Source organism: Juglans microcarpa x Juglans regia, chromosome 8D (assembly GCF_004785595.1).
Source record: "Juglans microcarpa x Juglans regia isolate MS1-56 chromosome 8D, Jm3101_v1.0, whole genome shotgun sequence".
Classification (NCBI taxonomy): domain Eukaryota; kingdom Viridiplantae; phylum Streptophyta; class Magnoliopsida; order Fagales; family Juglandaceae; genus Juglans; species Juglans microcarpa x Juglans regia.
The window spans coordinates 31,438,279-31,450,459 of NC_054608.1; the positions used below are offsets into that span (position 1 = coordinate 31,438,279).

The window sequence follows — 12,181 nt, forward strand, 5'->3', positions numbered from 1 at the left end:
CTTGTCAAAAAAAAAAAAAAAAAAAAAGCCTCAAGTTGCGAATCCCCAATCCTCCACAAGCAACCGATGAACAAACTTTATCCCAACTTACTAAATGGAACTTCCTATCTTCCCCAAGACCGACCCACAAAAAATTATGGAAGATTCTCTCAATTCTACAAGCCACCCCAGCGGGCAAAGGAAATAGGGAGAGAAATTACGTTGGAAGATTAGACAACGTACTTTTAATCAGAGTAATTATTCCCCCTCTGGACAAATAAATCCTTTTCCAACCAGCTAACCTCCTTCCTATTTTAATCAGAGAACCATTCACCAAAATCGAAAGTCTGACTATCGAAATGCAATATCTGATCCACGCACACCATTTCTCTCCAAAACCGTATCTCCCAAGGAAATTGGCGACTAGTATCAATTAAATCAAGAGTCCAAATCAGACACTCTGCTAGGTTTACAAGACACGGGTAGGACCTTGACTGTAAATATTTTGGTGAGCCATGAGGATTTTACCTACTCAATGAGGGAATTTTGGGGTCAAGATTTTGAGCATTTAACAGATCCTTTTGGGTAAATGGCTTCACAAATTTGCAGTGGAGAGAGAGTTTATGTAGAATGTGATAGGCTTAAATTGGGGGAAGCTGGAAGAGGTTGGAAACTCCTACATGAAGCATAGAAAAGGTGGATATTTGTGGAAGGGTATTGGGAGAGCCGGTGGTGCTTTTTGGAAATAGTTTCCTTTCCCAAGGTGGAGATGTGAGTAAGTTTCTATTTGATTGTATTGTTAGTGTAGTTGGGTTCTTCTCGAGTGTTATCTCCAGATTTACTTCTCTTGATTGAAATAAGAGATGAACATTAGATACGGGTTGATCAAGATGGGTATTTTACTGAACATGAATTGTGTTCACTGTGGCTCTTTGTGATAATATGGTAAATTGTTAGTGATCCTCATGTAGGAAGGTCATATCCACAAGAAAGTGTAAAGTACTCTTCTTGAACACGGGAGCTGTAATCATCATTATATTGGAAGCCTATGCTGCTAAAAGGCACTCATGTTATTGATCTCAAAATCCCTGAGGTTCTTTGGGATTATATATGTTGTGCCTTGGACTAGTATAGAACATAATGTCTCATATAAATGGCCACTCCTATATAGGTGTAGAACTCTAAATAAACCCAAAAGTTCATGGGAGTGCTTTGATAATTGATTTATATATATTCCTCCCAAGTGAGACCTCACATTACCCTGCATATGCGTTCTCTCTTGAAGTCGTAAGCCAATTGAGTAGTTGTGCATTATTGATGCTGGAACAGAAGCTCAAAGTCAACTACATCAGGGTCTTGTGACAGTGTCTTCCATTGTCCCACAGCATTGGAAAAGTAATGATATTTTATTGACTTCGTAATAATTACATGATCAAATTTCGTGTGTTGTGAAATAAGTTTGTGATTCGTATGTGATTCAATCATTTTTGTTCTGAATTTCATAGTTAATTATACCCCTATCTGAATTTTCATTTCTGCATATGATTCTGTGAAGCAAATTAGTACGCTGGCTGGAAATCAAACTCCTAGCTACTTTGTTTGGGAAGTCCTTTTTACCATGGCCATCATTGGACTGGGCCTCTTACTCTTTGCTCTCCTCATTGGAAATATGCAAAACTTTCTTCAGGCTCTTGGACGGAGGTAACAATTTTTTCCTATGGTTTTTGTTTTTCCCCTTAATTTTTGTTCATGCAAAGCCACTTGACAAGTTGTAGTTATAGTGTGTGTTCAATGTTGATTGATATAATTACTATTTTTCTTCAAATCCTCTTTTGACAAATACTCCATTAAAGGTAAGTGAAAAGGAAACGTGACATTGCCTGTTGTGAGAGGCAATAACCTTCCTGCTAAGGTTAGGAATGTTACTTGACTACTTTCCATAAGACCAGGTAATTGGAATTTTATAAATATTATAAACCTCAAAAGAATAAATGTAAAAATCCAACGCATCTGATCTTAAGGAAAAACCATAATATCAAACAAGTTTAAACAAAATGCAAAAGCCTCTGCTGAAAACACTTGTTCAATCCTTCACTGAGTCAATGTTGTCTCTACTAACTCTAGTCTGCTGACTCGTCCTTACCATTTACCTGTGACATTTTAAAACATAAAACAGAAATGAATCAAATACTTAGTAAGTAGCACATCATATTGTAAAAATCTCATTAAGTAGGTTTTCATTTAAAAGAATCATTGAAACACATTTAACATCCGATGCAAGTCATCGAGAAAAAACATTTCTCTATAACCTCTTATAACAACAAACACATTAACCCTTGTGTCTTGGTTGTGCACCAGTTCCACGCCTTGTGGCTACCAGGGGAACCACCTCTTATATTGTATGTAAAACATCTTGGTGGACCACAACTTCTGAATGGCATGCTCATCCACCCTTCTAACTTTGGTAACATCATATCCTCTATGGTCAAATACTAAAACCCGTCATGCATTCATTCATCATACTTTCTTTCTTTTCTTTCTTTACTTTTTCATAAATTTCATGACATGAACCTTTTCATAGCTTTTCGAATCATAAGCATACGTGTAGCTTTTGTGACATAAACATATTTAGCACATCCATCACATTAAAGCATTTGCAAAATGTAACTTTCATAACATATCATATCACGTGCATAAAAAGGGTCTTACAAGAAAAGGCTAACAATATAGCATATAACTTGGAAATTCAGTTAAGAAAATGTAACATTTTAGCTTGAACATCAAGGGCATGATCATACTACTTACCTTGCTTTCCTAAGATGCAAGGTGTCAACATTTCGTTAGCAACTTTAGGAAACACATCCATGTTCATTATTGCTCTTCCTTGCATACACATTTCTAACGTTTGAGCTTTTCTACTCATGCTTTTACTCTTGGGATAGATCTTGATTGCAATTATGTTTTCTCTGATAAAAACAACTATTTTTCATGGATGATCTGACAATCACACATATGATTGATACTAAGTGTTGTTATGTGCATGCCGTCAAACCAGCAGTGTATAAGTAGAGTTTGACTTACTACAACTCCTAGGTCAATCCAAAAGTAATGCATCTTGGTCATTGAGAAGGTAACCCACTGGAGACTTAAGCCATGGCCTTTGAAGGCTTATTAGGACTCTTTTTTAAGGCCTAACAGCAGCCTTTGCTGTTGCTATGCTGCAAACTTTTTGTAGTGGCTGAGACCTAACTCATTGAACTCTAACATGCACATTGGGCTTCCTTTCACAAGATACTCATAATTAGCAACATGTGCGTATTCTTTTGAACTGGTTTTTAGATCGCAGCTTGGAAGGAAACAGTTTTGCTAACTATGGACATGTATAGAAATTCAATCGAATATAACATTCTAACATGTACCCTACAATCATAATGAAGCACGTATACATCTGATATAAGCCTCAACCAAGTCCTTACCTAGGATTTTTGGCTGTTTACCAAGGGATGAGTGAAAAAACAGTATCTGTCCACTCAGTTTTGTGCACAAGAACTGCTTTTTGTTCCTCCTTGTGGCTGGTTTAGGTTCCCCAAGTCACAGAAACATCAAGGAAGCCTCAATGTTATTACAAGAAGGGAGACCTTTTGAATCTTGTACAATCTTGAAGAAAACTCACCTTTACCTTGTTTAGAGATTGCGCAATAACTTGCAGCCTTTCAGGATCTCTTCTAGCATTCGGTTTTGAGTTGTTTGGCTGTTTAGAGGATAGAAAAAATGGTTCAATCCAAGTTAAATTAACAAAATAATTTACTTTTTAAATAATTGAAGACACGGTTGAATCCGGCATGGAAAGCATAGTTCTCTCTTGTTTTTATCCCGAAAAGGGGCCTCAACAGCTATTATTACTCTTTCGGTAGCCCTTTTATTGTGGATAAAAAGGGTAGGAGGGGGCAACTAGAGGTGGCTTCTCTACCTGGGAGTGACTATAGCAGCAACCTATCCGCTGGGTGCCAGACAGGACGGTCTAGATGACAGAAAGCTGCAAGCATTCCCTTAAGTCAAGTTTGTACCAAAGCCTAGACCTCAGTCCCACTAGGGAAGTCAATGAATCCTTAGGCAGCTAATGCTAATAGTCTAAGGTGAATCCATATTTGGATTCAAACTTAGAACCTAGTATACGTCAAACCATTTGGGAGTAACCCAAGGGCCATAGAGACACCACCCTTGGTGGTATTCTTTTGGTAACCCTAAATACCTTTTAAACTTCCCCCATTTCCCCCATTTTTCAAACGCAGAATCATTTTATTACTAAAATTAACAAATAAGTCACACGGAACTTTTTGACACTAATATCAAAATATGCTTCTACAAATATAAACCCTAGATTTAAAGGAAACCAGTTTCCTAAAATAGAAACCCTATAATTTTGTGTGACACAAACAGCAGATTATGTGAATGATGTTAAGATTGAATGGGTTTGAAGATAAATATACTAAAGAAGTTCCTAACCCTAATCAACCAAGTTTAAAATTTTACTTAGGTTTAGATATGCAATTATTTCTACTTATAAAAAAAAGATATGCAATTATTTCTAAAGTGAAAATCATCTCTTCTTTTAGTGGAAGGTTCTTGTTTCAGGGTTTTTTTTTACAGTTATCATCTCTGTATTCTTGCACCTAATAATTATCTCTTTTGATTGTTCCAATCTGCTACCTTACGATGTTCAAGTACTGAACTACCACATCAAACATTACATGCACTCAGTTGTGCTCAACTCCCCATTACTTGAATTCTCCAGTTTTCCTTCCTTGCTTTTTTTATTTTTTACCTCAAATCTTACTCCCATTCAAAGTCCTTTGCAATCTATCAAGATGATGATTTGTGGATGATTAATTACAGTTGGAAGACATAAAATCTCTTTAGCTTTTTGCTTAAGACCCATCCATTAAATGCAGAAGTACCACATTTATTTTCCTTCTTTATATTTTCTTCTCCTTTGGAAGTTTTTAGTTCAGAATTTGGGCTTGATCACCTGTAAGAGGTGGCTACTTTTTTAAAGAAAAACTATCCCACTAATTCTCAGTAAGATTGTAGTTATGAATATTGCTAGAGTTTAATTTGTATCATCTAGTTTGATCATTTTTATGGCCGTTCTTCTTTCCTCTCTTGGGTCCACTGGGTCAAAACTCGTGTATCTATGCCTTGACAAATACCACTATATAAAGGCCACCTTAGGACGTAAGCTTATGCTTATCTGTTCATTCGGTTTGATTTGTAATTTGTTTCCCTTCTTTTGACTCACGCATTCCTCACCTTTTCTGTTTCCTTTTGGTTTTGAAAGTAATTAGCTTTTGTAAATTCATTAACAAAATGGTGTTAGAAACTTTTTTTTACATATTTCTTAGTGTCAATTGTTGGCGTGTCCATCTCCTTAACATCAAGTTTAAAATGTTGCAAGTAATTAAAGCACATGTTTCTTTGCTCAGTTACTCAAAACAGGACAGCATTCTTCTGTGTGTTTTTAGTTCCAAAGTTGAGTTACACATAATACATGAATAATAGCTACCAATCTTATTTTGGATCATTGGATGTGACTTGTATTGTCCCTTACCCAACAGAATTTGAAAAACAACACATGAGATTTGCATTTCTAATTTATTATGTACCACCAAAGTTTTGGTCTTCTTTAACCAGTTGCCTTTTCTTTTTCTCTTTTGGTGGTTATCCCTTAGGAGGTTGGAAATGTCTCTAAGACGTCGTGATGTGGAGCAGTGGATGAGCCATCGACGCTTGCCAGAAGAACTACGAAGGTATGCCATTCTCATAACTACATAAAATGTCTCTAAGACGTTGTGATGCAGAAATGTGAAACATTTGTATGCATATGACTTGGAATGATTCTTTTGCCAGAAAAATTCCTGTAATCTGCATGTTTGGTACCTTTACTTTTACCTTCCAAAAGTTTATGGAAAATGCTACTTAGCCCCCTCAATGTTACCACTCAAAGTTACCGCTAGAATATTTTAATTTTTTTTTTTTTTTACTTAGTGATTAAGGAAGTGATTATTAGTGGAGTCGTATATTTTTTTTTTAATTTTTTCTTAATGGTTAAGGATGTTAAAAAAATATTTACAAAAAAATGATAAAAAACAAACTACACATTTGTGCTAGCAGTATGCACAGTGGTAAGTGCTGGGTGGCCTGCTAGCACCACCCAAAGTTTATATGATAGGTCATGAACAGTGATTAGGTCAACATAACTGCATAACTATATAAATAATTCAATAAATGATACCTCCTTGTAAAATGCACTCTTAACAGTTTTCGAATCCAATTTTAAAATCTCACATTCTAAGAGTAGACCAAAACGTAATCTATACTTAAGATGACCAAGGACGAAGTCTGTTTAATCACTACTTTTAATTGGTTCTACTCTACTCTTTTTTACTTTCCACTCTTCTCTTGTCTCTTAATGTTCTTTGTCACTTCTCTCTCCCAGCTTTTATATTTTCTTTCCCCTCCATCCATGGTCTCTCTATTCTATCTAGAGAGAGCCAATGGTACTCTATAAATACCTTGCAAGAGGCTGGTATGTCATAAAGATTCTTCTCTTATTTTAATGGTTATGGTTTGGAAGTGTTGTAGAAGAGGATTATTCTACTATTCCTACTTCCCACTCATAATTATTCAAAGATTTGGTAAATAAGCAGATGTGTATACTCTTATGATATATATACATTAGATTATGTGAAAAAGAAACTCTATTATCAAAAGATTATCTAGTAAAAAATTGTCAGCCCACTAGAAGTGTGAGATATTGCTCCATACTCAATTTTTGCCTTAGACTATGCTACCGCTGTTTGTTTTGTACTCTTTCATGTTACTAAATCACATCCTAAGTAGGTATTGTATCTTGTACATCTCCTATCTGAAAGAGAGCCTGCCAGTCAACCTCAGTAAGACCTTCCACTCTGAGGTCCCTAATCGGCAGGAACAAAAATCCAAGTCAAAGAATTTACTTAAATTTCAAATAATATTATTATAAGGTGGAATCCTAGTAGCTTCCGAAGATGGACTTTGTTCACTAACTGCATATGAGATATTCAGTCAAGCAATGGTAACACAGTTTAGCTTCCAAACTATTCGAGAAGATTTAGATTTTCAAATAGTTTTCTCTTATCTATCAAGGCGGATCCGTGGGAATATCACTGGATCAAGCACCTTATAAACTAGTTTTGAGACCTAATAATTTTTTTCTTAGATAAGCTAACACCTTTCTTAGACCTAACAACTTCTGTACTGGCCTCAGTCCTGGTATGAAACCAGTGCTGTAAAATCCATTTTCTCCTAGCATTACCTCCAGAGTCATTTTTAATTATCACAATCTCGTCATCATATTCTCCAAGAAGAATGCAGCCTTCATCATTATGTAAGTGGAATAATGAATGGTCTATCATTGCAACTACTAAACTCTAATACTGCTGATACAAACTTCCTGAACCATGCTCTGGGTCATTGTCTTGGGCTATAAAAAGTCTTAGTTAACTTGCATGTATCCTGCTTCCCCAGGCCCCAGAGCAACAAACCTATGTGGTTGCTCCATGTGGTCTTCCTCCATTAAACTGCCTTGTAGGAATAACAACTTTATATAAATATTGATGCATAACAAGGAGAGGAGTATATGCCTACCTTCTAAGTTCCAGTGGCGGATTCAAGCTCCCCCACCCCCCCCCCCCCCCCCCCCCCCCCCTCCCCAAAAAAAACACTTCTGACGAAAGGTTGAATTGAAATTCAATTGTCAAAACTGCAGTGAGAGAACTCAGAGAAAGTTACTTAAAAAAAAATGTCCAGCTACCTTTTTAAAGAGAAACCATACAACTAGATGAAAGATGAAAGTAGGAATATAAAAAGAAAAGAGTAAAGAAACAACTATTAAATTGGTGGGACCCAAAAAACCTTAAAGGAAGCATTTTCGAGTAGGACTTCAAAGTCTGAGAGAGCCTCATAACATATTTCCTTTCTTGCCAAACCATCTCATTTTGATTTCCTTTTTTCTCAACTTTCACTTATGCCCTATCAAATCCCTCTCTATCTCTCAATTTACCTATTTTTTTAAAAATTCCAACCTCTAGTATAAACAATAAAAAGCACATGAAGAAAAGTTGTTTCTTTTCCATAATTATTTTGTGTTTTTTTTGCATATTTAATAAAAATACAAAAAAAGTTTAGATAAACTTATTTGTAAATTTTTTGTGATGTAAGATAATATCAATTTATGAATGATATTGTTTGAATCTTTACTAGTTATTGTATAACTATGTTTTGATATGATGGTACTGCTCTGTTAATTTGACCCCCATGATGAAGGTGTGTAAAAAGAATGGGTCATTTCTTCCCACGTTCTCTCTGTCTATTGTGTGTAATACATCACCATAAACCATAAAAGATGAGAATTGCAAATTGGGTTAAGAAAATACACCTACTATTTTTTATAATTCTTTGCAAAACAAGCTAGACGTGGGAAAAGAAATAACAAAGAGAAATTGAAGTGGAATGGTCATCATTTGTGACAAGTGCAACTCCTGCCTTACACCTTCCGTTTCATCTTCCTATGTTTTGAGTTCAGGATAATTGAAGAAACATATTTGCTTGATATTTCTTTCAACTAAAATAACCCAACTCAGCAAACAAGAACACGTAGCTACCAATTTAAAATCTTTGTGCCATGCTTTTGAAGTTGTCCTTGCACGCTTTTTCCAGCCAATTAACATTTGCTAAGCTTAGCACTTTCACTGAAAATGAATGATAAATGATAAATTGTGAATGAGAATGAGGACTTAAGCTCTGTATTTATGAAAGGCAGCTCACCATCTAGAATGTGACTGTTGGTGGTAGGGATAAACCGTGGATAAAAAAAATCTCAAAATGCTTTGAAATCAAACATCGCCAAAGTTGTTTAGGTGTTGTCATCAACAATGCAACAATATCTATGTTCTATTAGATTTCTTGTTTTGAGAAAGTCTTTTCACACCTTTTCTTTTTTTTTTTTTTTTTTTTTTTTTTTTGTCGGGGAACCTTTCTAGTTTCCAAGGCAAGACCCTTCGGACCCATCCCTGTAAAGTAAACCCCGGTCCCGTGCACCGCACCCTCAGAAGTTTTCCTATACGGAACTGGTTAAATTGTTGGCTTTTCACCTAGGGGTGTGGTTCCGAAGGATTGTTTGAACCCATAAGGTGTTGAACCTTGGACCTTGAAGGGAGTGATACTCCCCAAGAAAGTCTTTTCACACCCAGGAGTAGGGTTGTGCTTTTAATTTGACCTAATATTAACTTGGCAAACAAATTGAGATTTTTTTTACTTGAGGATTTATAATGAGAAAGGAATGATGATGATAAATCTTTTATCTGTGCTTAGGGTTGAGATATCAAAGGCACCTAATGAAATTATCAGTTGTAAGCTATATATGTATATAACAAAAGAAAGAAGCCAATGAGCTCTACCCAACGGCGCTTCCTTCCCTAAAAAGAATAAGATAGAAAATGAGGTCGTGCCGTGCTTGTAGGCTTCTTAATTTCTTCATCTATATGTACACATATTACATCTCTTAAGTCACACATGTGCTTTCTCTTGTAGGATTTATTGACAATCTGACCCATATAATTGGCTTTTCATGCAGGCAAGTACGACAAGCTGAAAGATATAATTGGGCAGCCACCAGAGGAGTAAATGAAGAAATTCTTTTGGAGAATTTGCCGGAGGACCTTCAGAGAGATATAAGACGACATCTCTTCAAATTTGTGAAGAAGGTAGGTATCAGAATATTGGAGCTTTGTAGCATGGTTAGTTCCTTGAATAACTTTGCATGTTGATTGATTACACTTTAGTTAAAACTTAGGTCAGATCCTTTAGACTTGAAGGCTTAATAAGTTCATTTGGCTTTGCAATATGAGCCAATGAGATCCACTGGAAAATTGTATAAAAACTGTGGGATATCACAATGCACCCTGAAGTAATGAAAATCACTGATATCCTATTCCTTGGCGTTAGATCTATTCATAAACATGTTATCAGGATTAAAAAATGTACTGCAGGTTCGGATTTTTTCCATGATGGACGATCCTGTTTTAGATGCCATTTGCGAGAGGTTAAGACAAAAGATTTACATTAAAGGAAGCAAAATTTTGTACGAAGGTGGTTTGGTTGAGAAGATGGTATTCATCGTACGTGGAAAAACAGAGAGCGTAGGATATGACGGGATTGTAGTTCCATTATGTGAAGGGGATGTTTGTGGTGAGGAGCTTCTCACATGGTGTCTCGAGCAGTCTTCGGTAAATAAAGGTATGAATTTAATCAATAACCACCTCTCCATATGTTCAAGGGCCTAGAGAACTTGCTAGCTAGAATTTTTGCTTCACTATAAGTGCCTGCATTTGAAAGATACCAGCATATTTATTCCTACGGTTGCCATTGTAGATGGGAAAAAAATAAGGATTCCTGGACAGAGATTGCATAGCAACAGGATGGTAAGGTGCTTAACAAATGTGGAAGCATTTTCACTCAAAGCTGCTGACCTTGAGGAAGTCACCAGTCTTTTTGCAAGATTCTTGCGGAATCAACATGTTCAAGGAGCCATAAGGTTATTTCTATGTTAACCCATATCTGAATGCTTGGTGCATAAGAATCTTGTGATAAATACACCTGTTTGGTGCATATGTTGTCTTAAGATACTAGTTAATTTCATGGGATATCTATATTTCACATCAAAGCACACCTATATTCTTTAGAATTCTAATAAAGTCCATATATCTAGACTTACACTATAATTACAATTTTAGAACCGTGCATGTATGTCAAAATTACTACACATGGGTCCTGAAATTTGATTTTATTTTCATGCTATATAGAGTATAGGTCTTACACCACTTTTTTTTTTCCTCAGCAAGTTAAGCATTGTATAGATAAACTAAACGATTACAAGGATAAAAGATTCAGTGAGGTGGGAGTGCCCAATAATCATCCCAAACACAACAAAAGCAGCACCAAAAAAAAAAAAAAATCACACAGGGGGATGCAGGTCTCACACCACTTACATCTAGTCTTTTTAATGCCTTAAAAAATCACATTAGGATCCCTTAGACAACCTGGTTGTGGACCTGAAAGGGTAGGCATTAAAGTCTTACGTCAACATATATGCACATGTGCTGGAATTCATGCAATCATGTTGTTTAGGCCATATCTATGTTGTCTAAGAGAATAAATCAATCCAATATGTTTCCCTTAATGCTGGCAGCAAGCATAGTAATTCAAACCTAACTTTTTATTCCCTTAATCACGATTCAGAAGGGTTTTGTTGTATTTCTCAGAATAATACCACTAACATGGCAGGCAGAATATCAGAGCTAAAGAGACTCCAAATTTCTGTTCTGCTGCTAGCTGTTTTCATTTTTAGCATTGATATATTAGATATCTGCACGAAGGCAATTGCAAACGAAAGCCTTGTTTGTTGGGGCTTTTCCAGGGGTGTCCATTTTCTAAAACAGAAGCTACCTGCATATAATTTGGTAACCAAAGGGTGCTTAAGAATGTCACCAACTTTGTGTAGTAATTTAGGTTTCTTAGGTTGCTTCTAAGAAGCAACCACTAACCGTGTTGCTTCTCAAGCCCTCCTAGACTGAGCCTAAATAAATTACATTGTTTCTCGCATCATGATTTATTAGAAACCACACCTTTTTCTTTTGTTTAAGATGAATTAGATAACACATTCTAATTGTAAAAGCAAGTGATTTTTCCCAGTCATGATGACAAGAAAGTGTATTTTAGCTTCTTGCAAACACCTCCCACCTAGCATTGTGATATATTTTGCTTCTCTGTAGGTATGAATCACCCTACTGGAGATCCCTTGCTGCCACTCGCATTCAGGTAGCATGGAGATACAGGAAGAAACGTCTAAGTCGTGCAAATACTGCGTGCTAATCATATGTCAAGATAGTTGATCGACTATGGTATGTTTTGCATTGCACATTTGGGTAGTTCCATGTCGATTATGCACACCATATGAAGCTACAAGTTCGAATTTTTGTTATGGAGTAGTCTTGTAACCGGATGCCCAAACGCCTGGTAGTTGTAGTAGGGCTTGGAAAGTATGTACTCCACTCCTTAAGGTACTTCCATAACATCAATGAGATATATACCATAGTTGTCAAAG

General features: G+C 36.1%; 1 protein-coding gene across 3 annotated transcripts in view; it reads left to right on the forward strand.

Annotated features, from left to right (window-relative positions):
• LOC121243503 (probable cyclic nucleotide-gated ion channel 20, chloroplastic) overlaps positions 1-12,180 on the forward strand; it is a 48,183-nt gene extending 36,003 nt beyond the window's left edge. For 2 of the 3 annotated variants that reach the window (XM_041141631.1, XM_041141630.1), the window contains exons 9-14: positions 1,535-1,680; positions 5,709-5,786; positions 9,653-9,782; positions 10,068-10,314; positions 10,450-10,612; positions 11,850-12,180. In XM_041141631.1, coding sequence (XP_040997565.1) covers positions 1,535-1,680; positions 5,709-5,786; positions 9,653-9,782; positions 10,068-10,314; positions 10,450-10,612; positions 11,850-11,949 — 864 coding nt within the window. In that variant the 3' untranslated portion in view covers positions 11,950-12,180. Of the gene's footprint in view, positions 1-1,534; positions 1,681-5,708; positions 5,787-9,652; positions 9,783-10,067; positions 10,315-10,449; positions 10,613-11,849 lie in introns of those variants that run through there. The other variant, XR_005936157.1, reaches the window with a different exon arrangement.
• Position 12,181: the final 1 nt, after the last annotated feature.